The sequence below is a fragment of the Saimiri boliviensis genome, chromosome 6 (assembly GCF_048565385.1).
Source record: "Saimiri boliviensis isolate mSaiBol1 chromosome 6, mSaiBol1.pri, whole genome shotgun sequence".
Taxonomy (NCBI): Eukaryota; Metazoa; Chordata; class Mammalia; order Primates; family Cebidae; genus Saimiri; species Saimiri boliviensis.
The window spans coordinates 73,773,168-73,797,895 of NC_133454.1; the positions used below are offsets into that span (position 1 = coordinate 73,773,168).

The window sequence follows — 24,728 nt, forward strand, 5'->3', positions numbered from 1 at the left end:
AAAACAAGTGCTTGGAGAATGAAGTATCAAGAATATCGGTGTGAAGCTCACTACAAGACTGGTAGTATACCACTTCTAATATAAATACCAGATTCAAGTGCTGTATCCTATTCATTCTGTATGCCTTACACCTGAACACAGTGACTACTAGGATGTAATAGGCAGATGCTGCTCTCCATTTCCTGCTTCCCCCAGCCCCTGGCAAATACCACTCTACTTTGTTTTTCTAAATTTGACTTCTCCTAGATACCTCACAAGTGGAATCATACAGTATTTGTCTTTTTGTGACTGGCTTACTTCACTTAGCATGTCCTCAAGGTTTGTCCATGTTGTACTGTATATCAGAAATTCGTTCCTGAGGCTGAATATGTATTTTTTAATTTTTAATTTTAATTTTAGTTTTTTATTTTTTGAGACGGAGTTTCGCTCTTGTTACCCAGGCTGGAGCGCAATGGCGTGGTCTCGGCTCACCATAACCTCCGCCTCCTGGGTTCAGGTAATTCTCCTGCCTCTGCCTCCCGAGTAGCTGGGATTACAGGCATGCGCCACCATGCCCAGCTAATTTTCTGTATTTTTAGTAGAGACAGGGTTTCACCATGTTGACCAGGATGGTCTCGATCTCTTGACCTTGTGATCCGCCCGCCTCGGCCTCCCAAAGTGCTGGGATTACAAGCGTGAGCCACCGCTACTGTATTTAAAATACGGCCGGGCGTGTATTTTAAATGTACTTCTTGGTCATTTGTATATGATCTTCGGAGAAATGTCAAGTCCTTTGCCAATATTTTCTTTTTTGTTTTTTAGAGACAGGGTCTCCCTCTCCTGCCCAGGCAGGAATGAAGCGGCATGATCACAGCTAACTATAATCCTGACACCTGAGTTCAGCTGAACCTCCTGCCTCAGCCTCCTGAGCAGCTAGGCCTATAGGTTTGTGCAACCATGCTCAATTACTTAAAAAACTTTCTGCAGATACGGGGTGTTGCTATTTTCTTGAACTCCTGGCCTCAGGCAATCCTCAATTCTCTGCCTCCCAAAGTGCTGGAATTATAGGCATAAGCCACTGCACCCATCCTCTTTGCTCACTTCTGAAATGGGTTACCATTTTTGTTATTGCTGTTGAATTGCAGCATTCTTTATATGCTGGTTATTAACTCCTCATCAAATACGATTGGCATATATTTTCTCGTATTTAGTTTGCCTTTTTACTTTTTGTCTTTTGCTGTGCAAGTTTTCAGTCTGATATAGTGTCATTTGCCTACTTTTGCTTTGGTGGCTTATACTTTTTGATGTTATATCTGAGAAATCACTGCCAAAACCAATGTTATTAGCTTTTCCTGTGTTTTCTTCTAAGAGTTGTATATTTTAAAATCTTACACTTAGGTATTTTATCCATTTTGAGTTAATCTTTGTATACGGTGTAACTTCACGGTTTTGCATGTGGATATCCAGTTTGCAAACATCCTTTGTTGAAGAGACTGTCTTCTCCACATCAAATAATTTTTTTTTTACTTTTTAAATGTGTGTGCCCTTCCACCCTACACCCAAATAATTTTTATACCTTACTGAACACCATATGAGGCTGGATATGTTGGCTTACACCTGTAATCTCAACACTTTGGGAGGTCAAGGCAGGCCAAAAGCTTTAGCTCAGGAATTTTGAGATCGGCCTGGGCAGGTAACAAGGCAAAACCTCACCTCTACAAAAAATACAAAAATTAGCTGGATGTGGTGGTACATGCCTGTGGTCCCAGCTACACAGGAGGCTGAGTCAGGAGAATCACTTGAACCTGGGAGTCGACGGTTGCACAGAGTCATGATCATGCCACTGTACTCCAGCCAGGGTGACAGAGCAAGACCCTGTCTCAAAAATCATTTGACTATACTGACGAAGTTTTATTTCTGGGCTCTCTATTATATTCCATTGGTATTTATGTCTATTTTTATGCCACTACCATACTGTTTTGATTACTGTAGATTTATAATAAGTTTTGAAACTGGGACATGTGAGACCTCCAAATTGTTCTTTTTTGAGAGTGTCTGGGTATTCAAGGTTTCTTGAAATTCTGTATGAATTTTTCTATTTTTACAAATCATGCTACTGGGATTTTGATAGGGACTGCATTAAATCTGTGCATCACTGTGGGTAGTATTGACATTGTAACAATATTAAGTTTTTTCTTTGGAGTTTAACTCTGTTGCCCAGGCTGGAATGCAGTGGCACAATCTGCAACCTCCACCTCCCAGGTTCAAGCCATTCTCCAGCCTCAGCCTCCTGAGTAGCGGGGATTACAGGTATGTGCCACTAGGTCCGGTGAATTTTTCTATTTTTAGTAGATGGGGGGTTTTGCCACGTTGGCCAGGTTCATCTCAAACTCCTGATCTCAAGTGATCAGACCATCTTGGTCTCCCAAAGTGCTGGGATTACAGGTGTGAGCCACCACACCCAGCGGAACAATATGAAGTTTTCTAACTCATGAGTATTGCCTGTCTTCCATTTATCTGTGTCTGGTTTACTTTCTTTGAACAATGTTTTGTAGTTTTCTATGAACAAGTCACTTACCTCCTTGGCTAAGTTTATTTGTATGTATTTTATTCTTTTTGCTGCTACTAAATACATGAAATGTTTTCTACATTTTTTTGTTCATTGTTAAAAGTATAGCAGTGTAACTGATTTTTGCATGTTGATTCTGTATCTTGTAACTTTACTGAATTTGTTTATAATTATTAAGTTTTTTTGTGTGATATCATTAGAGATTTCTACATAAGATTATGTCATCAAAGAACAGAGATAATTTTGCTTCTTTTCAAAACCATTAACTTTTATTTCTTCTTCCTGCCTAATTGCTCTGACTAGGACTTGCAGTAGTATGTTTGAGAAAAGTGGCAAAAACAAAAAAAGAGAAAAGTGACAAAGGCAGGCATCCTTGTGTTGCCTTGTCTCTTGAGGAAAAGCTTTCTGTATTTCAACTTTATGGTATCAGCTGTGGGTTTTTTCAAATGTAGCCTTTATTAATGTTGAGGTAGTTTCTTTCTATCCCTATTTTGTTGAGTGCTTTTTTGTAGTTGTTGTTGTTGAGTGCCTTTATTATGAAAGGGTGTTGAATTTTGTTACTTTTTCTGTATTATGAAGATGGTGATGTGGTGGTTGGTATTCCTTTATCTTGTTAAAGTGGTATGTTTCACTGATTTTCACAGGTTGAGCCATCCTTGCATTCCAGAATAAATCGCATTTGGCTGTGATGTGTAATTTTTTCAATATGCTGTTAAATTCTGCTTCCTAGGGCTCTGTTGATGACTTTTTCATCAATATATTCATCAAGTCATCTATAGCTTTCTTTCCTTGCAGTTTTTTCTTTGGGTATTGAATAGGGTAATGCTTGCCTCACAGAGTCTGAAACAACTTTCTTCTCTTTAATATTTTGGAAGAGTTTGAGAAAGAATGGTGTTGATTCTTCTTTAAATGTTTAGAATTCACCAATGAGGCCATACAATTCTAGGTTTTTGTTTTTTAACAAGTTTGTGATTACTGAGTCAATCTCCTTACTAATTACTGGCCGGGCATGGTGGCTCACATCTGTAATCCTGGCACTCTGGGAGGCCAAGGCAGGTGGATTACGTGAGGTCAGGAGTTCAACACCAGCCTGTTCAACATGGTGAAAGCCTGTCTCTATTAAAAATACAAAAATTAGCCAGGCATGGTGGCAGACACCTGCAATCTCAGTTACTTGGGAGGCTAAGGCAGGAGAATCGCTTGAACATGGGAGGCAGAGGTTGCGGTAAACTGAGATCGTGCCACTGCACTCCAGCCTTGGCAACAAGAGCAAAACTCTGTCTCAAAAAATAAAATAATAAAATAAAACAAAACAAAATAAAACAGAATCCAAGGAATATTTTTTAAAATTAAATAAATAATAAAATCAGGGAAAAGGAGTTCAAAATTAGGGGAGGGACGGTGGAGGGTGGGAGTTGGGGAAAGATAGCATGGGGAGAAATGCCAGATAGAGGTGAAGGGAAGGAAGGCAGCAAATCACACTGCCATGTGTGTACCTATGCAACTATCTTGCATGTTCCTCAAATGTACCCGAAAACCTAAAATGCAATTAAAAAAAAGAAAAAAAAAAATCACAGTGCAGCATTTCTTTGCCATTTACACTTTTAAATCAAAGTAGAGAAACAAAAAATGTACTCTACAGTAAGTCAGAAAAACAAGCTACAGAGGCATATATCCGAGCACATTTATGTTTACAGAAAAACAACTGTGATTTAGCTGACTATTTTCTGTATGTATATAAACTCTTACCTATTTAGCCCTTCACCCACAGGTGGTTTTTGGTTATCATCTACATAGACAATTACTTCTTTCCTTCGGATATGCACAATATCATCCAAATTTAGATTTGTCAAATTCACATCTCCTTCAAAATATATTGAACCATAACCTATAAATCAGAGCAAATAGTTAAAAATTCATTCTGTATGAAGGCAAATACCTGCTTTACAACTATACTGATTCAATAAACACAAGGAGAAAGCAGTTTTAAATATTAGTAATTTAAACCATTCAGGAATTCCTAGACTGCTAAGAATGGGGACTTAGGGAGTAACATCAATTACATTGTTATCTGATTTAACATCTGTATTTTTCTTTTTCTTCTTTTTTTTTTTTTTTTTTTTTTGGTAATGTCTTGCTCTGCTGACCAGACTGGAGTGCAGTGGTCCTGGCTCACTGCAGCCTCCACCTCCTAGGCTGAAGGAATCTTTCCACCTCAGCCTCCCAAGTACGCATCACCATACCTGGCTAATTTTCTCTACTTTTTAGTAGAGATGAGGTCTTACTAGGTTGGTCAGGCTAGTCTTGAACTCCTGAGCTCAAGTGATCCTCTCACTTTGGCCTCCAAAGCACTAGGATTACAGGCGTAAGCCACTCTGACAGGCCTAACATCTGCATTTTTACAAAACTTCCATTAGCTTCAAAACAACCTTCTTAAATCTCTTCCCATTTATCTACAACGTTGCTATATAAACAAACCTTAGCACTTGGCCTGTCATATGGGTTAAAATGGCTGAGCTATTTCTAATACAAAATAACATGGTAACATTCCCCACAAGAAAATTATGAGTAATAACTTAGTAACATGAAGTTGATGCTAAGTGTTACACACCTCTTGGCTATTATTCAATTTTCTCAGTAGTTCTTGGTATTTCCAGTATTTTATTTAATTACAAAAAATTAAAATGACCCAAAGAGTTACTAGCACCAAACAGGTATACCTAAGCCCAGATAATAGTATTATATGGTTCTGTGCTTCTCTAGAGGCTGAGGCAGGAGGAATGTTTGAGCCCAGGAGTTGAGATCTGCCAGGCAATGAATGTAGCAAGACTCTGTCTCAAAAGAAAAAAAAAAAAATCGGGCTGGGCGCGGTGGCTCAAGCCTGTAATCCCAGCACTTTGGGAGGCCAAGGTGGGTGGATCACGAGGTCAAGAGATCGAGACCATCCTGGTCAACATGGTGAAACCCCTTCTCTACTAAAAATACAAAAAGTTAGCTGGGCATGGTGGTGCGTGCCTGTAATCCCAGCTACTCAGGAGGCTGAGACAGGAGAATTGCCTGGACCCAGGAGGCGGAGGTTGCGGGGAGCCGAGATCGTGCCATTGCACTCCAGCCTGGGTAACAAGAGTGAAACTCCGTCTCCAAAAAAAAAACAAAACAAACAAAAAAAAAAACTAAACAGTTGCAGTCTTTCTTATTTTATTACTTATCAAAGTATCTAAGATTCAGGCCAAAGTAGGCCGAAATGTAGAAAAACCAGAGAATCAGCTATGAAGAGCTTCCCCAAATTACAAAAACAAGGTGCAAATCTGTGGTTTAATCACTAAGTGCTAAACTCACACTTACCTTTCCGACCAATAGTGAAGTCAGAGACAATGCACTCTCCTTTTTCATTGGTAATTTTAGCAAGGTCATCCATAGATGGAATAGTATAGTAACCAACCTTAGTGAGAACGATACCTGTGACCAAAAACAAACAAAGAAAAAAACACAGGAAAAAAAACCCCTGAAATAATCAGCAACTAAATTATCATATAAAGAGAAAATATATAGAAATGATGAATTTTTCCAAACTGCTTTTCTACCAAACATGATTCCTAGAGGAAGCCATGTGTGTGTGCATGTGTGTGTGTTACAAAAAGTTTCATGAGGCCATGTTTGTGGTATAAAAAGCTTCATGGGGCTGGGTGCAGTGACTCATGCTTGCAATCCCAGCACTTCCAAGGCCAAGGCCAGTGGATCACTAGGTCAAGAGATTGAGACTATCCTGGCCAACATGGTGAAATCCCATCTCTACTAAAAATACAAAAATTAGCTGGGCGTGGTGGCATGCGCCTGTAGTCCCAGCTACTCTGGAAGTTGAAGCAGGAGAATTGCTTGAACCCAGAGGTTGCAGTGAGCCACGATCATGCCACTATACTCTAGCCTGGCAACAGAGCAAGACTCAGTCTCCAAAAAAAAAAAAAAAAAAAAAAGCTTCATAGTCAAATGAGGTGTGTATGTTTTTTAAAAAAGCTTCATGGTCAAATAGGTTTGAAAAACATACATATGATATATCAGAGATGCTAAAAACTTGCAATAAGTAGTCTATCTATCAAACTCTGCTTAACCTCCTGTTTTTCCAGACTTAACCACAGAACATTCTTTTCAAAGAACACCCATTAACATCCTGGACTGTAAAAGGCATCCCATAAAATACTCTGAGAAAGGCTTAATCAGCTTTTCCTTTTATTTTACATACAAGGATACCAAAACCCAAAGTAGATAATAAAACTCCAAACCCAATACTTCTTGTTTTATAGCTTGTTTCTCATACACCTCTTGTATCTTTCAAATTTACACCCCCAAATAAAGCTAAAAGGAAGACTAAAAAATCAGGCCAGGCAAGGTGGTTCACGCTTATAATCTGAGCACTTTGGGAGGCCAGGGTGAACGGATCACTTGAGGCCAGATGTTCAAGACCAGCCTGGCCAACATGGCAAAACTTCATTATCTGTCAAGTATACAAAAATTAGATGGGTGTGGTGGCACATGGCTGTAGTCCCCCAGCGACTCAGGAGACTGAGGCACAAAAATTGCTAAACAGAGGAGGCAGAGGTTGCAGTGAACCGAGACTGCACCAGTACACTATACACTGAACAACACAGCAAGACTCTGTCTCAAAAAAGTAACTGATATTTGATGGCCAAAGGACAAGAAATATTGGGCCAGGCACAGTGGCTCATGCCTGTAATACCAGCACTTTGGGAGGCCAAGACGGGCAGATCACCTGAGGTAAGTTTGAGGTCTACCTGGCCAATATGGTGAAACCCCATCTGTACTAAAAATACAAAAATTAGCCAGGCGTGGTGGTGGGTGCCTGTAATTTCTGCTACTCGGGAGGCTGAGACAGGAGAATTGCTTGAACCAGGGAGATTGAGGTTGAAGTAAGCCAAGACTACACCACTTGCACTCCAGCCTGGGCAAGAGTGAAACTCTATCTCAAACAAAACCAACCAATCAAAGAAACAAAAAAAAGAATTATTAAAATAGAAAAAAAAGGACCAAAATAAAAAAGAGAGCTGAAAAACTCAAGGGAAGTAGTAGAACACTGGTATGCTTGCTTATTCTATTCACTACTGTCCCATGTAGTTAGATCAGGGGTCCCCAAACTGCGGCCACCTGAGGCCATTTATCCGGCCCCCGCCACACTTCAGGAAGGGGCACCCCCTTCATTGGTGGTCAGTGAGAGGAGCACAGAATGCGGTGGCGCCGCAAAGCGTGGTGTCGCTCACACTACTTCCGGTGACACGGGAGGCACACGTCACGGCTCCAGAAGCGCGTCCTATGATGCACATCCGGTCTGCGGCTGTGGCGCCCCACATCACCGGAAGCAGTGTGAAATAACAGCAGAAGTAGGAAGAAAGGCAAAGCACTATAACCATTACTACACAGTACAATGGCCCCCATACTTCCCCAAATGTACAACAACATAATGGCCCCTATAACCTCCCTTTGCCCAAAAGTCTCCCCCTACATTACTACACACCATGCTTCCCCTATAAGACCCTGTCTTATATTAATTTTACCCCCAAAAGACAGGGGCTGATTTTTAGGAGGTGTCTTATAATAGGGGAAACATGCAGCAGTGGGCTTCTCACAGAAGAGGCCCACCGCTGCTGCAGATGTCCAGGACACTGTATACACAGTGTCACAGGCTGATCACCGCCATCCCTGTATACAGCACTGGAGGCGGTGCTGGGCCTGTGACACTGTATACTGCTGTCTGGGATAGTGGAGGCAGCAGCACTGGCCGTGAAGGGTGTCACACCTTGCATAGTCCAGCCCTCCAACGGTCTGAGGGAAAGTGAACTGGCCCCCTGTGTAAAAAGTTGGGGGACCCCTGAGTTAGATACAAGGCTAACTTGCTCTCTAAGAGAAAAGTATTTCAGGCACACATCAAATCAAACTCCAGCCTCCAGCAAACATCCACTTGTATACTTGCTTCTTGGGAAGATAACTCTAAATTGGGTGGCAGCAAACAAGGTAAATTAGAAATAATATAAAACTTCCTATTAAAAAGATTTATAGCATCATAATGAATTCATGTAGCTATACATAAGCACCTGAAATTCTTTTTTTTTTTTTTTTTTTTTTTTGAGACGGAGTTTCGCTCTTGTTACCCAGGCTGGAGTGCAATGGCGTGATCTCGGCTCACCGCAACCTCCGCCTCCTGGGTTCAGGCAATTCTCCTGCCTCAGCCTCCTGAGTAGCTGGGATTACAGGCACGTGCCACCATGTCCAGCTAATTTTTTGTATTTTTAGTAGAGACGGGGTTTCACCATGTTGACCAGGATGGTCTCGATCTCTTGACCTCGTGATCCACCCGCCTCGGCCTCCCAAAGTGCTGGGATTACAAGCTTGAGCCACCACGCCCGGCCGCACCTGGAATTCTTTTTAATTTTTTAGGAGACAGGATCTTGCTCTGTCACCCAGGCTAGAGTGCAGTGGCATGGTAATAGCTCACTGCAACCTTGAATTCCTGGACTCAAGTGATCCTCCCACCTTAGCTTCTGTAGTAGCCTGACAACAGGTACGTGCCACTACACCTGGCTGATTACTTTTCTTTTTAAGTTTTTGCAGGTCTTACTATGTTGCTCACACTGGTTTCAAACTTCTGGATTCAAACAATCCTCCCACCTCAGCCTTCCAGAGTGCTGAACCACCACACCCAGGCTACCTTGGAATCTTAATGTCAAAGTACAAAGTTCTTTCCTTAGGATACCAAGTGACCAAATAATATATATATGAAGGCAATAAGAAAATGAAATATAAATTTTGCCAACACTTCAAGAACAATGTAAAATACCCAAAATGGCCGGGCGCGGTGGCTCAAGCCTGTAATCCCAGCACTTTGGGAGGCCGAGGCGGGTGGATCACGAGGTCGAGAGATCGAGACCATCCTGGTCAACATGGTGAAACCCCGTCTCTACTAAAAAGTGCAAAAAATTAGCTGGGCATGGTGGCACGTGCCTGTAATCCCAGCTACTCACGAGGCTGAGGCAGGAGAATTGCCTGACCCCAGGAGGCGGAGATTGCGGTGAGCCGAGATCGCGCCATTGCACTCCAGCCTGGGTAACAAGGGCGAAACTCCGTCTCAAAAAAAAAAAAAAACACCCAAAGTGGGCTTGGCATGGGGGCTCATACCTGTAATCCTAGCACTTTGGGGGACCAAAGTAGGAGGATTGTTTGAGCCCAGGAGTTTGAGATCAGCCTGGGCAACATGGCAAAAAAAAAAAAAAAAAAAAGCCAGGCACGGTGGCTCAAGCCTGTAATCCCAGCACTTTGGGAGGCTGAGGCAGGTGGATCACGAGGTCAAGAGATCGAGACCATCCTGGTCAACATGGTGAAACCCCATCTCTACTAAAAATACAAAAAATTAGCTGGGCATGGTGGTGCGTGCCTGTAATCCCAGCTACTCAGGAGGCTGAGGCAGGAGAATTGCCTGAACCCAGGAGGCGGAGGTTGCGGTGAGCCGAGATCGTGCCATTGCACTCCAGCCTGGGTAACAAGAGCGAAACTCCGTTTCAAAAAAAAAAAAGATGCAAAAATTAACTGGGTGTGATATCACATGCCTGTAGTCCCAGGTACTTGGGTGGCTGAGGTGAGAGGATTGCCTAACCCCCGGAGGTTGAAATTGCAGTGAACCTTGAGAGGATTATCTAATCCCTGGAGGTTGAGGTTGCAGTGAACCAAGATTGCGCCACTGCAGTTGAGCCTGGGCAACAGAGTGAGACTCTATTGCAAAAACAAAAAACAAAAAACCAACAACAATAAGCAATCTACCCTAGTTTACAAAGGTAGGGAAAATATCAGGATAGACTCTGGCTATAAAATTTGGGTTCTTTAGACTATACCAGGACAATTAAAGATGTATAATTTTAATACTCTAAAGGTCCAGAGTATGCAAACTTAGAATCAACTAAAGCATGAGTTAAAATTGTTTAAATATTAAACTCTCCTATGTGAGATCATATAAAATAGTACTTAAAATGTCAAACAGCTGACTTCCATATGTTGAATATTTGTAACAAGCAAATGACTGGTAAGAGATTAAACATGTACCAATCTGAACCTGACCTGCTGGATGCATATGGTAAGAATTATTTTCTATTTCTTCTCGGTCATCCTGAAGTGACTCATCATGAAAAGATGTTTCTTCACTGCTTCCTTCCAGCCCATTTCGCAAAGCAGAACGCATGTTTAATGCAACAATGGTATCATCCACACCACTGCTGTTGTGTTTATTTCCAGCACTTTCTGGTGTTTGAGGAATAGGTTTGGCAATAGGATTAGTATAAAAACGTGACACAACGGAATCTTCATCTCCATCCTGCTGGTGATTCTCATCAACAGGTTTGCTCAGGAAACTAAATCTGAAAAGGAAAAAAAGAAGTAATATCTTAGCCTCCTGCAGTAGTAAAAACAATGATAATAAGTAACTCATACTGAGCTTTTACTAAGCGGTGCCTGGCAATGTCCTGGATAGTTACATGTATTAAAAATTCAGTTAATACAGCAGTACTGTAAAACAGATAATTACTGTCTCTATTGTATATGATCGCTCCTATGTGGGATAAAATAATTGGTGGTTAATTTTAAGATAAAAAACTGAAAAAGGGCCGAGTGCGGTGGCTCAAGGCCGAGGTGGGTGGATCACGAGGTCAAGAGATTGAGACCATCCTGGTCAACATGGTGACCCCGTCTTTACTAAAAATACAAAAAATTAGCGGGGCACGGTGGCGCGTGCCTGTAGTCCCAGCTACTCAGGAAGCTAAGACAGGAGAATTGCCTGAACCCAAGAGGCGGAGGTTGCGGTGAGCTGAGTTCGCGCCATTGCACTCCAGCCTGGGTAACAAGAGCGAAACTCCGTCTCAAAAAATAAAAAAATAAAAAATAAAAAACCTGAAAAAAAAGTTAGATTTTTAAGATTACCATCAACAAATTGTTAGAAAAACACTTTGTTAAATAAAAAAAAAGAAAAATCATACTAGAATTTTATCCAAAAAAAAAAAAAAAAAAAAAACAGGAGTGCAAAGGTATCTATACAGGGGGTTTCTTCTTTTCTTCTTTTTCCTGATAGAGCCCTCAGGAAGCCCTAAGAACATGTACAACTACAAAAAGATTTTTATTGAAGGATTGTTTTGAGTAGAGGAATACCAGATAATCTAAATCTCCACTAAGAACTGGTCAAGTTATTTTACATTCACAATAATGAGGTAATCATTAAAAAAGAGACAAATATATTCAGATAATAGAAAGGCATTTCTAACAAAATAAATGGAAATAAGCAGATTACAGAATATATCATTCACGCATAATCTTTAAATTATAAAACATATTCATAAATTTCGGCTGGGCATGGTAGCTCACACTTGAAATCCCAGTACTTTGGGAGGCCAAGGTGGGCCGATCACCTGAGGTCAGGAGTTCAAAACCAGCCTGACTAACATAACAAAACCACATTTCTACTAAAAATACAAAAATTAGCCAGGTGTAGTGGTGCATGCCTGTAATCCCAGCTACTCAGAAGGCTGAGGCAGGAGAATCGCTTGAACCATCCTTGGCTAAAAGAGTGAAACTCCATCTCTACTAAAAATACAAAAATTTGAAATGTAATCCTCAATGAAAGAAAAAAAAAAAATTAACCAAGCCTTGTGGCAGGCAGGAGGCTGAGGCAGGAGAGTCACCTGAGCACGAGAGGCGATCTCGGCTGATGCCACTGCTCTCCAGCCTAGGCAACAGAGGCAGACTCCGTCTCAAAGAAAAAAAAAAGAAAATCGTCACAGACAAAATATCCCTTATTTTAAAGGACTGAGGGGTGTCAAATGCATGCTAACCCTGTCCAAAACAAGATATACAAATACCAAAATAGTTCTGAAATACCGAATTAGAATTCCAATAATTTTAAGGTTTAATTAATTTACTTTCTCATCAGTGCTCATAAGCTGTAATACTTCTATGCAACATTCACCAAACTTCCTAAATGTTCATAAATTCCTAAGAATGTCTTCAAAATGAGAATATGACTCTATTCAGAACAACTCAAAACAGAATTCAGTGTACCTCTCTCCATTTTCTGGATATTCAGATGGTGAAGCTAGATTTTCTGAATCTTGATTAACAGGAGAAAAGAGACTGCTATTATTAAGGTTCTTCAAAACCAACTTCTTAATGCTCTTCCTATAAACAAGAAACCAAAGGAAAAAAAAAAAAAAAAAGAAAGAAAAGAAAAGAAAAAAATTACTCAGGCATACAGCTATGTCCCAGACATTATCTTAAAAACTAGAGTCCAACGATGCATGTTTGCTCAACTCTTCTACACTTAATAATAACCTAACAAGTTTCATTTATAAATGCTTCCTAGGACCGTATAGCCAAAACACAAGGCATCAAATACATTGCACTCCAGTGTTTAGAAGAATAAAGCTAAACACCTTCAAGTCAGAGGGGAAGATCCCCTTGAAACTATCCTCCTCCCAACCCTCTGAGCACTTTATCCAGATACTTTGTTTACTCATCACACTATGTTTGTATTTCAATCATCAGTATACATATCATCTCTCTAAATGCATTCTCTCTCTTTTGGCAGTATGAATATATGGCTGTTTCACCATAGCGTTCATTGTGCTGTCTTAAACGAAAAAGGTAGACATTTGCTGACTTAAAAGTTCTTTTTCAGCCAGGTGCAGTGGTGGTTCAATCCTGTAATCCCAGCACTTTGGGAAGCTGAGGCGGGGGAATCACGAGGTCAGGAGCCGGGCATGGCGGTGCGTGCCTGTCATCCCAGCTCCTCAGGAGGATGAGGCAGCAGAATCGCTGAGATTGCCACCACTGCACTCCTGCCTGAGCGACAGAGCAAAACTCCATCTCGAAGAAAAAAAAAGTGTTTTCTTTCTTTCTTTGGTTTGTCCAAAGCAAAAGAAACAAGGTTTTTCGCCAGGCTGCCCAGGCTGTTCTAACTTACTGTACTCATTCGCTACAGAGTACACATTCTTTTCAAGTAGACGTGGAACACGGTAACAAAGAGTGTATTGTGGTAATTCAGGCAAGAGATAGTGGTGGCTTGTATCAGGGTAATAGCAATGAATGTGGTGATAACTATATAGATTCTAAGTAATATACATGGTAGAATCAAGACCATTTGCTGGTATCTTACAGATGAGAAATGTGAGACAAAGTCAAGGAAAATTCCAAAATTTCTGACCTGAGCAACCAGAATGACAGAAATGCAATCATCTGAGATAGGTTTTGGGTAGAACAGGTTTGAGAAAAAAGATCAAGACTACAGTAATGGACATGTTGATTTTGAAATAAATGTCTTTCAGACATTGAAGTGAAGACATAGAGATATAAGAATATATATAAGAATCTTGAGTACGGGAGAGAAGTCTGGCCTAGAGATAAAAATTTGGGAATCATAAGACTATAGATGGCATTTAAAGCCATAAGAATAAATGGAAGCACTTTGGAAATTAAGCATACATAAAATGTGATGAACAACTGAGCCAAGGGCACTCTAATTTACAGAAGACTGAATGAAGAGGAACAAGTAAAGGGGACTGAGAAGCAGCAACCAGTGAGGCAGGAAGGAAACTAGGAAATTCTGGGGTCCTGGAAGACAATTACTAAAGTGAATCAAGGAGCAGGGACAAGATCAACTATGTAAAATGCTTCTCGTACATTAAGACTGTTGATAGGTGGCTGGGCGCGGTAGCTCATGCCTGTAATCCTAACACTTTGGGAGGCTGAGGGTTGAGCCTAGGAGTTCGAGACCAGCCTGGGCAACACATAAAGACCCCATAGCTACAAAAACTGAAAAAAAAAAAAAAAAAAAAAAAAAAAAAAAAAATTAACAGGGCATGTTGGTGTGGGCCTGTGGTCTCAGCTACTTGGAAGGCTGAGGTGGGAGGTTCACTTGAGCCCAGAGGTCAAAGCTGCAGTGAGGTATGATTGCACTACTGCACTCCAGCCTGGACACTGGCATGAGACTCTTGTATCCAAAAAAAAAAAAAAAAAAAAAGACACTTGACAGCAACATCAAAGAAGTGAGGCCAAGGAGGTCAGATGGTGTTAGCAGCAAAATACAAGCCTTCCCACCTTAATCATTTCTATTTGTATATTTGAAAATCCTAAGCCCTGGTGAAACTGACCTCTGAGCTACTGACCTGATGATTGGACCAGTGTAAACCTTTTTACCTTCTCTATGCAAAAGCAGGGCATAAAATGCCAGGACAAGGCCGGGCACAGTGGCTCATGCCTGTAATCATAGCACTTTGGGATGCTGAGGAGGGTGGATTACCTGAGGTCAGGAGTTTGAGATCAGCCTGGCCAACATGGTGAAACCTTGTCTTTACACAAAAATTAGCCAGGCGTGGTGGCACACACCTGTAGCCACAGCTATGAAGGAAGCTGAGGCAGGAGAATTGCCTGAACCCAGGAGGCGGAGGTTGCAGTGAGCCAAGATTGCGCCACTGCACTCCAGCCTAGGTGACAGAGCAAGACTCTGTCTTAAATAAACAAATAAACAAAATGCTAGGGCTGGCCATGGCGGCTCACCCTTATTTGGGAGGCCCAGGCAGGTGGATCACGCAGTCAGGAGGTCAAGATCATCCTGGCCAACGTGGTGAAAACCTGTCACTACTAAAATACAAAAAATTATCCAGGTGTGGTGGTGCCCGCCTGTAATCCCAGTTACTCTGGAGGCTAAGGCAAGGGAATCACTTAAACCCAGGAGGCAGAGATTGCAGTGAGCCAAGATCACGCCATTACACTGCAGCTTGGCAACAACGCAAGATTCTGTCTCAAAAAAATAAATAAATAAAATAAAATAAAACGTCAGGAGAGATACAAATAATACACAGTCTCTGGCTTCAAAATAATTTGAAGTCTCTGGCTTCAAAATAATTTACTGATATTCTAAGAAATATGCAAAATTAGGCTTTCCATCTTTTGTGATGCAGATTACTATATTTTTAAGGAAAGAAAGTTGCATGTGATGTTTTTAACTTATTAACATTCATAGAGAAAGAATTAGGAGTGATAAAATTTGTTTGTTCTCCAACGCTTACAAAAGACTCCCCCGAAAAACATCACCTCTTTTCTTCCGACTAGAAAAGTACTTGTTCAAAAAGCCTGTGTGTTTGTGTGTCTATAGCTATCAAGACACATATCTAGAAAAATAAACAACCAAGAAATGACATGCTGTCTGGTGTTTACTTTTTCTCAGCTTTTTGTTCCATGCATCATTTAAGTGTAGTGATCAATGCTTATTAACAACTTTTCCACACACTTTCCTGTATTTTCTTTTCTGTGTAATTATTTTATTATTGGTTCTATATTTGTATAAAATTATAATGTATTTTTAAAAAATAGGCTGGGCGTGGTAGCTCACACCTGTAATTTGGGAGGTTGATGTAGGCAGATCACCTGAGGTCAGGAGTTTGAGACCAACCCGACCAACAAGGAAAAACTCCCTTTCTACTAAAAATACAAAAAAAAATAGCCAAGTGTGGTGATGCATGCCTGTAATTCCAGCTACTTGGGAGGCTGAGGCAGGTGAATCACTTGAGCCTGGAAGTCTGAAGCTGCAGATCACACCATTGCACTCCAGCCTGGGCAACAAGAATGAAACTCCGTCTCAAAAAGACAAAACAAAATAAACAATCTTCTTAATCTATCTGACTATTTTGAGTTGTAAGAAAAAAAAAGTAGGCTAAAGCACAGTGGCTCACACCTGTAATCCCAGCACTCTGGGAGGCCAAGGTGGGAGGATCGTTTGATGCCAGTTTGAGAGTAGCCTGGGGAACACAGCAAGACATCATCTCTACAAAAAAAAATTTTTTTAAGTATCCAGGCATGGTGGCACATACCTATAGTCCTAGCTACTTGGGAGGCTCATGTGGGAGGGCTGCTGGAGCCCAGGAGCTCAAGATCACGGCAAACCATGATCACTTAAGTAAACAACTGTCTCTTAAGTAAACAACACAGCCAGATGTGGTAGCTCATGCCTCTAATTTCCAGCACTTTTGGTAGGCTGAGGCGGTTGAATCACTTGAGCCCAGGAATGCAACACCAGACTGAGCAACACAGGGAGATCCCATCTCTACAAAAAATACAAAAATTAGCTGGGTATGGTGGCACAAGCCTATAGCGCTAGCTACTCATGAGGCTGACATGGAAGAATCACTTGAGCTGCAGAGGTCAAGGCTACAGTGAGCAGTGACTGCGCCACTGCATTCCGGCTTGAGTGACAGAGTGAGACGCGAACTTTTAAAAACAACAACAAATTATTCAAAAACAAAACAAAATTATGCATATGTAAAATAAGAGGCATATTTTTCAAAATTTTTTTTTTTTTTTTTTTTTTTTTTTGAGACGGAGTTTCGCTCTTGTTACCCAGGCTGGAGTGCAATGGCACGATCTTGGCTCACCGCAACCTCCGCCTCCTGGGTTCAAGCAATTCTCCTGCCTCAGCCTCCTGAGTAGCTGGGATTACAGGCACGTGCCACCATGCCCAGCTAATTTTTTGTATTTTTAGTAGAGACGGGGTTTCACCATGTTGACCAGGATGGTCTCGATCTCTCGACCTTGTGATCCACCCGGCCTCCCAAAGTGCTGGGATTACAAGCTTGAGCCACCGCGCCCGGCCTTTTCAAAATATTTTAATGCTAACTATGAGTTATCCCTGGGAGTGATCAGGTCACATTTCTTCTCTGTGATGTTATGCATTTTTTAAATTATAAAAAAGTGTGGCCGGACATGGTGGTGCATGCCTGTAATTCCAGCACTCTGGGAGGCCCAAGCAGGTAGATCACGAGGTCAGGAATTCAAGACCAGCCTGGTTGACAGGATGAAACTCCATCTCTACTTAAAATACAAAAATTAGGCTGGGTGCGGTGGCTCACGCCTGTAATCCAAGCACTTTGGAGACCAAGGTGGGCGGATCACCTGAGGTTGGGAGTTCAAGACCAGCCTGACCAACATGGTGAAACCCCATCTTATAAAAAAAAACAAAAATACAAAAATTAGCTAAGTGTGGTGGCAGGCACCTATAATTCAAGCTTCTCGGGAGACTGAGGCATGAGAATCACTTGAACCCTGGAGGTGGAGGTTGGAGTGAGCCCGAGATCTTGCCACTGCACACTCCAGCCTGGGTGACAGAGTTAGACTCCGTCTCTACAACAACAAAGCAAGTGGGCTAGGCATGGTGGCTCACGCCTATAACCTCAGCACTTTGGGAGGCCAAAGTGGGTGGATCACAGAGATCAGGAGATCTAGACCATCCTGGCTAACATGGTAAAACCCCATCTCTCTAAAAATACAAAAGATTAAGCCGGGCGCGGTGGCTCAAGCCTGTAATCCCAGCACTTTGGGAGGCCGAGGCAGGTGGATCACGAGGTCAAGAGATCGAGACCATCCCGGTCAACATAGTGAAACCCCGTCTCTACTAAAAAATACAAAAAAAAAAAAAATTAGCTGGGCATGGTGGCACGTGCCTGTAATCCCAGCTACTCAGGAGGCTGAGGCAGGAGAATTGCCTGAACCCAGGAGGCGGAGGTTGCGGTGAGCCTAGATCGCGCGATTGCACTCCAGAATGGGTAACAAGAGCGAAACTCTGTCTCCAAAAAAAAAAATACAAAAGATTAGCTGGCCGTGGTGGTACGCACCTGCAGTCCCAGCTATTTGGGAGGCTGAGGCAGGAGAATCGCTTGAACCCAGGAGGTGGAGTTTGCAGTGAACAGAGATCGTGACACTGCACGCCAGCCTGGCGACAGAGCGAGACTCTGTCTCAAAAAAAAAAAAAAGAGGCCGGGCGCGGTGGCTCAAGCTTGTAATCCCAGCACTTTGGGAGGCCGAGGTGGGTGGATCACGAGGTCGAGAGATCGAGACCATCCTGGTCAACATGGTGAAACCCCGTCTCTACTAAAAATACAAAAAATTAGCTGGGCATGGTGGCACGTGCCTGTAATCCCAGCTACTCAGGAGGCTGAGGCAGGAGAATTGCCTGAACCCAGGAGGCGGAGGTTGCGGTGAGCCGAGATCGCGCCATTGCACTCCAGCCTGGGTAACAAGAGCGAAACTCCGTCTCAAAAAAAAAAAAAAAAAAAAAAAAGAAAAAAAATGGTGGACTGGCTAGGTGCAGTGGCTAACACCTATAATCCCAGTACTTTGGAAGGCCAGCTGACAGATCACTTGAGGTCAGGGATTCAAGATCAGCCTGGCCAACATGGTGAAACTCCACCTCCACTAAAAAGACAAAATAAGCCAGGCGTGGTTGCACACGCCAGTAATCCCAGCTACTCAGTAGGCTGAAGCAGGAGAATCACTTGAAACTGGGAGGCAGAGGCTGGAGTGAGCCAAGATCATGCCATTATACTTCAGCCTGGGCCTGGGAGACAGAATAAGACTGCCTGAGAAGCAAACAAAAAAGTGGACTGTATTACATCTGTAATATAGTTAAATAAATAATTGTATGTTATTTCATATTTAATTTATATCAGTATTTCATACTTAGTTTCTGTTAACAAAAATAAACTCACTTGGGCATGAATGCTCCGTTAGCTAGGGATGGTTCATCGTCATCTAGCCCATCAAAGAGATGTGACTTGGCTGTGCCTGTCGTTTGTAAAGCCTTTGGTCGGACTCTAGTGGCAGGGCGGGGTGTCAGTTTATAATGAGTAGGTGTAGTAAGAGCCTTCTGGGCTGCTGGATTTGTTGGTTTCAATCTCTGAAAAATAAAAGCATCAAGGACTATTTCAGATTACTTTAAATGTACGGCACTGGCCTTAAAAATCACAAGTCCAGATTTCAATCCTCCCTGCTAGATATATGTTCAAGTCTCTGCTCCCATAAAACAAGGATGTTAACACCCAACTTTGTACATGTTGAGTATTTCTGATCCAAAATGCCTGGGACCAGAAGTATTTTTTCTATTTTGAAATATTTGCATTATACTTGCCAGTTGAGTACCCCAAATGTGAAAATCCAAAATCCGTTATGTCCCAAAGAGCATTTCCTTTGAATGGCACGTCAGTGCTCAAAGTTTTGAATTTTGGAGCATTTTGCATTTCAGTTTTTGGATTTGGGGTGCTCTATATGTAAGTATGTGAGAATACTAACAGAATTGTCTTTATTGTTCTAAAACTGATTTCTACTCATTTTTCCAGCCCCGATTTTAAATGATTTGTTTGACATCTTTTAAAATGTAATTAAGAGAATGAATCTGTTAGCCGAACAATGGTGGTGTGCACCTGTAATCCCAGTTACTAGGGAGGCTGAGGCATGGGAATTGCTTGAACCCGGGAGGTGGAGGTTACAGTGAGCAGAGATCTCACCACCACACTCCGGCCTGGGTGACAGAGCGAGACTCTGTTTCCAAAAAAAAACCCCAAGGTAATACATCTGAAAAAAAGTTTTGTAAATTAAAATGTACTAACACAACATATTAATATATCTTGTTCATTCTCTTCATCCTATGAGAGTTTAGCTTGCAATCATTCTGCTTTGTAAAACAGTATTTATGTTCATTTAATGAAAACATGATACCAAAAAAATCCTAAGCCATAGACATTGCTTTTTTTTTTTTGAGACGGAGTTTCGCTCTTGTTACCCAGGCTGGAGTGCAATGGCGCGATCTCGGCTCACCGCAAACTCCGCCTCCTGGGTTCAGGCAATTCTCCTGCCTCAGCCTCCTGAGTAGCTGGGATTACAGGCACGCACAACCATGCCCAGCTAATTTTTGTATTTTTAGTAGAGACGGGGTTTCACCTTGTTGACCAGGATGGTCTCGATCTCTTGACCTCATGATCCACCCGCCTCGGCCTCCCAAAGTGCTGGGATTACAGGCTTGAGCCACCGCGCCCGGCTGACATTGCTTTTTAAATTATACCAAAAGCCTTATATTTCAAGAAACACTGAGACTCTGCCATGAATTAATATTCAACTTCTATGCAATCCAAATTGCTCTTGGAAAAATAAAGGACAGATATTAGCTTACATTTATCCACCTTTTAGTAAATATTAATACTTACCATAAGTCAAACTCTGGGAACTAGGAATAAAGTTACTTCCCCTGATTACTGAGGAAAACTACAAGTTAGTGGAGGACACAAAACTAAATTTCAGGGTGCTTCAGATGATCACCTCTATAACATCCTACAGCATCCTGAGGATGTTCTATATTTGTTTTTTCCTAAAAGCATAAATGAGATTATATAACCACTTCAAATAAAAATGTCTCGCATAAAATGAGATTATATAACCATTTCAAATAAAAATGTCTCGGATATTGAGCCTGTCACAATTTATTCTTTTCTTCCCAATTTACACTTTAATAACAATGAATCTTTGTTATTCCCAGATTGTTGTGATCTTTCACGATTCAGTTTTTGGTTGGAATACTTGACCTAGACTTGCCAAAACCTAAATAATGATACAAAAATTTTTTTAATGTTCCTCTTCTGAAAACTAAGCCTTATCAAATTCATCCAAACATCTGTCATCTTTTCACTATTATATTTTAAATTTTATATTAAGATAAAACTCACGTGACACAGAATTCACCATTTTAATTCATTTACTTCAATAGTTTTTAGTGTATTTACAAGGCTGTGCAACCATCACCACTATCTAATTCCTAAAATCATCAATTATTTCAAAAAGAAACTCAGTTCCTCTTAATTTCTTCCCTCTGCAACTATGAATCTGCTTTTTTTCTCTACGAATTTTCCTATTCTGGATATGTCATATAAGTGAAATCATGTAACTTCTTTTTGTGTCTGGCTCCTTTCACTTCTGTTTTCTTTTTTTTGGTTGAGACAGTTTCGTTCCTGTTGCCCCATCTGGAATACAATGGTGAAATCTCAGCTCACTGCAATCTCCAGTGACCAGGTTCAAGCTATTCTCCTGCTTCAGCCTCCCGAGTAGCTGGGATTACAGGCATGAGCCACCATGCCCAGCTAATTTTGTATATATATATATTATTTTTAGTAGAGATGGGGTTTCACTATGTTGGTTAGGCTGGTCTTGAATTCCCGACCTCAGGTGATCTCCCCACCTCAGCCTCCCAAAGTGCTGGGATTACCGGCATGAGCCACCATGCCCGGCCTTCACTTAGCATGTATCAGTACTTTACTCCTATTTATGGCTGAATGATACTCCATTTAGCCATACATATACAACATTTTATTTATCCAGTCGTCACAGATAGACACTGTTCTATTACTACATATACTCTACCAAGCCAGTGTAAATTTAAGTGCTCATATGTCTGATCTTTGTCACTGGATAGCAATCTTAATAAATTCTTGTTCATTCTCATTTTGTATCCTAAGCACTTAACAACACAATGCCTAGCACATATTGAGCCACGTAAAATTGGGCTGCATAAATAACATAATTTTCATCTAATCATTTACACAGCACTTTCTTTTTTTTTTTGAGACTGAGTTTTGCTCTCGTTACCCAGGCTGGAGTGCAATGGCGCGATCTCGGCTCACCGCAACCTCCGCCTCCTGGGTTCAGGCAATTCTCCTGCCTCAGCCTCCTGAGTAGCTGGGATTACAGGCACGCGCCACCATACCCAGCTAATTTTTTTATTTTTAGTAGAGATGGGGTTTCACCATGTTGACTAGGATGGTCTCGATCTCTTGACCTTGTGATCCACCCGCCTCGGCCTCCCAAAGTACTGGGATTACAGGCTTGAGCCACCGCGCCCGGCTACACATCACTTTCAAAGGTACTTTCATACTCATATTTTGCTTTGCACATATAGCTTACACAGTAAAATTTAAAAACATAGTAAGATTCCATTTCTTAAAAAAAAAAAAGATAAAAAATAAAAAGCTTTAAATGAAAGTTGCCAGATGGAAGAAAAAAATAAAAAGCTGAGGGATACATGGGATGACATAATTGACTGAATTATAATTTCTGTATACTAAGCAATTTACTATGATCCTGGTATGCATTATTTCATTTACTCCTCAAAATTGAACAGTATTACTATGCCCATCTTATAGATTAAGAAATTTAGGAGCCGGGCGCGGTGGCTCAAGCCTGTAATCCCAGCACTTTGGGAGGCTGAGGCGGGTGGATCACAAGGTCAAGAGATCGAGACCATCCTGGTCAACATGGTGAAACCCCATCTCAACTAAAAAAAAATACAAAAAATTAGCTGGGCATGGTGGCATGTGCCTGTAATCCTAGCTACTCAGGAGGCTGAGGCAGGAGAATTGCCTGAACCCAGGAGGCGGAGGTTGTGGTGAGCCGAGATCGCGCCATTGCACTCCAGCCTGGGTAACAAGAGTGAAACTTCATCTCAAAAAAAAAAAAAAAAAAAAAAAAAAAAGAAATTTAGGAGCCGGGCGCAGTGGCTCAAGCCTGTAATCCCAGCACTTTGGGAGGCCGAGGCGGGTGGATCACGAGGTCGAGAGATCGAGACCATCCTGGTCAACAAGGTGAAACCCCGTCTCTACTAAAAATACAAAAAGTTAGCTGGGCATGGTGGCAGGTGCCTGTAATCCCAGCTACTTAGGAGGCTGAGGCAGGAGAATTGCCTGAGCCCAGGAGGCGGAGGTTGCGGTGAGCCGAGATCGCGCCACTGCACTCCAGCCTGGGTAACAAGAGCGAAACTCCATCTCAAAAAAAATAAAAAATAAAAATAAAAAATAAGAAATTTAGGGATGCAAAATGAATTTCTCATTTTCTAATCTCTTACAGATTGCAAGTGATAAAATAAGGATAAAACGGACCAAAGACTATACTTTTAATACCATGTGAACAAAAGATCATGTTTTTGCCACTAGAGTTATAAAAGATTAAAGACAGAGCTATGTAAAAATCAAGAGGTTAAGATTTTGGTTATGCCACTTAAGAGCATTATGATTTGAGGAAAGTCAGCCTCTCTAAGCCCTAGTTTGAGAAAACTGAGAACAGGGCTGGCATGGTGGCTTCCACCTGTAGTCCCAGCACTTTGGGAGACCAAGGCAGGAGGATCGCTTCCAGGAGTTCGATACTAGCATGACCTCGTCTCAAAAAAAGAAAAAAAAATTTTTTTTTTTTTTTTTTTTTTTTTGAGACAGAGTTTCGCTCTTGTTACCCAGGCTGGAGTGCAATGGCGCGATCTCGGCTCACCGCAACCTCCGCCTCCTGGGTTCAGGCAATTCTCCTGCTTCAGCCTCCTGAGTAGCTGGGATTATAGGCACGCACCACCATGCCCAGCTAATTTTTTGTATTTTTAGTAGAGACGGGGTTTCACCATGTTGACCAGGTTGGTCTCGATCTCTCGACCTCGTGATCCACCCGCCTCGGCCTCCCAAAGTGCTGGGATTACAGGCTTGAGCCACCGCGCCCGGCCGAAAAAAAAATTTTTTAAAGAAATTTTTTAAATTAAAAATGAGAGTATTAATATCTGCCTTATTTCAGGGCTGTTGAAAAACCCCCAGCCTTCATCTGCAGTCTAGTGCTCATTTCACTGTCACAACACCTTCCAGATACAGTAAAAATAATTTACCCCTTGGCTTAGTCAAATAATGTCTTCAAAAATGAATTATACCTAGATTGACTTAAACCCTTAACATATACAGACAAAAAAAAAAAAAAAAAAAACATTCTGCACATTCAGTTTATCTTTCTCTGATATGATATTTTACAGAAGTATCCTTAAATTTACCTCTTCCTTCTTCTTAGGGTCTGACATGGGATTCCGGAAGAGAGGAGAGTCTCCAAAAGGTGAGTATGTTAGACTGTTGATGTGCTGCTGGAGAACAGCCTGCTGGGCAGCAGAAGCATTTGGATCTGTCAAAGCTTTTTTAAAAAAAGAAAAAATATACATAAATGCAAGGATACCATGTATTTATAGCACAGAGCTCAGTATTTCTTTTGAAGAAGTGGTCTTCAAAATGTTCATATCAATAGCATCATTGAGGCAGGGTGTGTGTAGAGCAAACTGTCAGGAAAATCGAGAATCAAATAAGCTAATAGGTCAAACTTAGGAAGAGGCATTTTGTAAGAGACAATACTCACATAAATTCATTTACACAGTGTTCACTGTCACTACTAATCAATGAAAGGCAAATTTAAACACTGATCAAATATTTTATGCATACCTACCACTACAATAGCTGCATAAAAGCCATAGTCT

At 41.4% G+C, this 24,728-nt stretch overlaps 1 protein-coding gene across 5 annotated transcripts in view; it reads right to left on the minus strand.

Annotated features, from left to right (window-relative positions):
- NUP98 (nucleoporin 98 and 96 precursor) overlaps positions 1-24,728 on the minus strand; it is a 123,264-nt gene that overhangs the window by 46,655 nt on the left and 51,881 nt on the right. For all 5 annotated transcript variants that reach the window (XM_039470971.2, XM_074400995.1, XM_039470970.2 and 2 more), the window contains 6 exons: positions 24,258-24,391; positions 19,129-19,316; positions 12,653-12,769; positions 10,667-10,962; positions 5,894-6,007; positions 4,298-4,436 (listed from right to left, as the gene is read on the minus strand). In XM_039470971.2, coding sequence (XP_039326905.1) covers positions 4,298-4,436; positions 5,894-6,007; positions 10,667-10,962; positions 12,653-12,769; positions 19,129-19,316; positions 24,258-24,391 — 988 coding nt within the window. The remainder of the gene's footprint in view (positions 1-4,297; positions 4,437-5,893; positions 6,008-10,666; positions 10,963-12,652; positions 12,770-19,128; positions 19,317-24,257; positions 24,392-24,728) is intronic.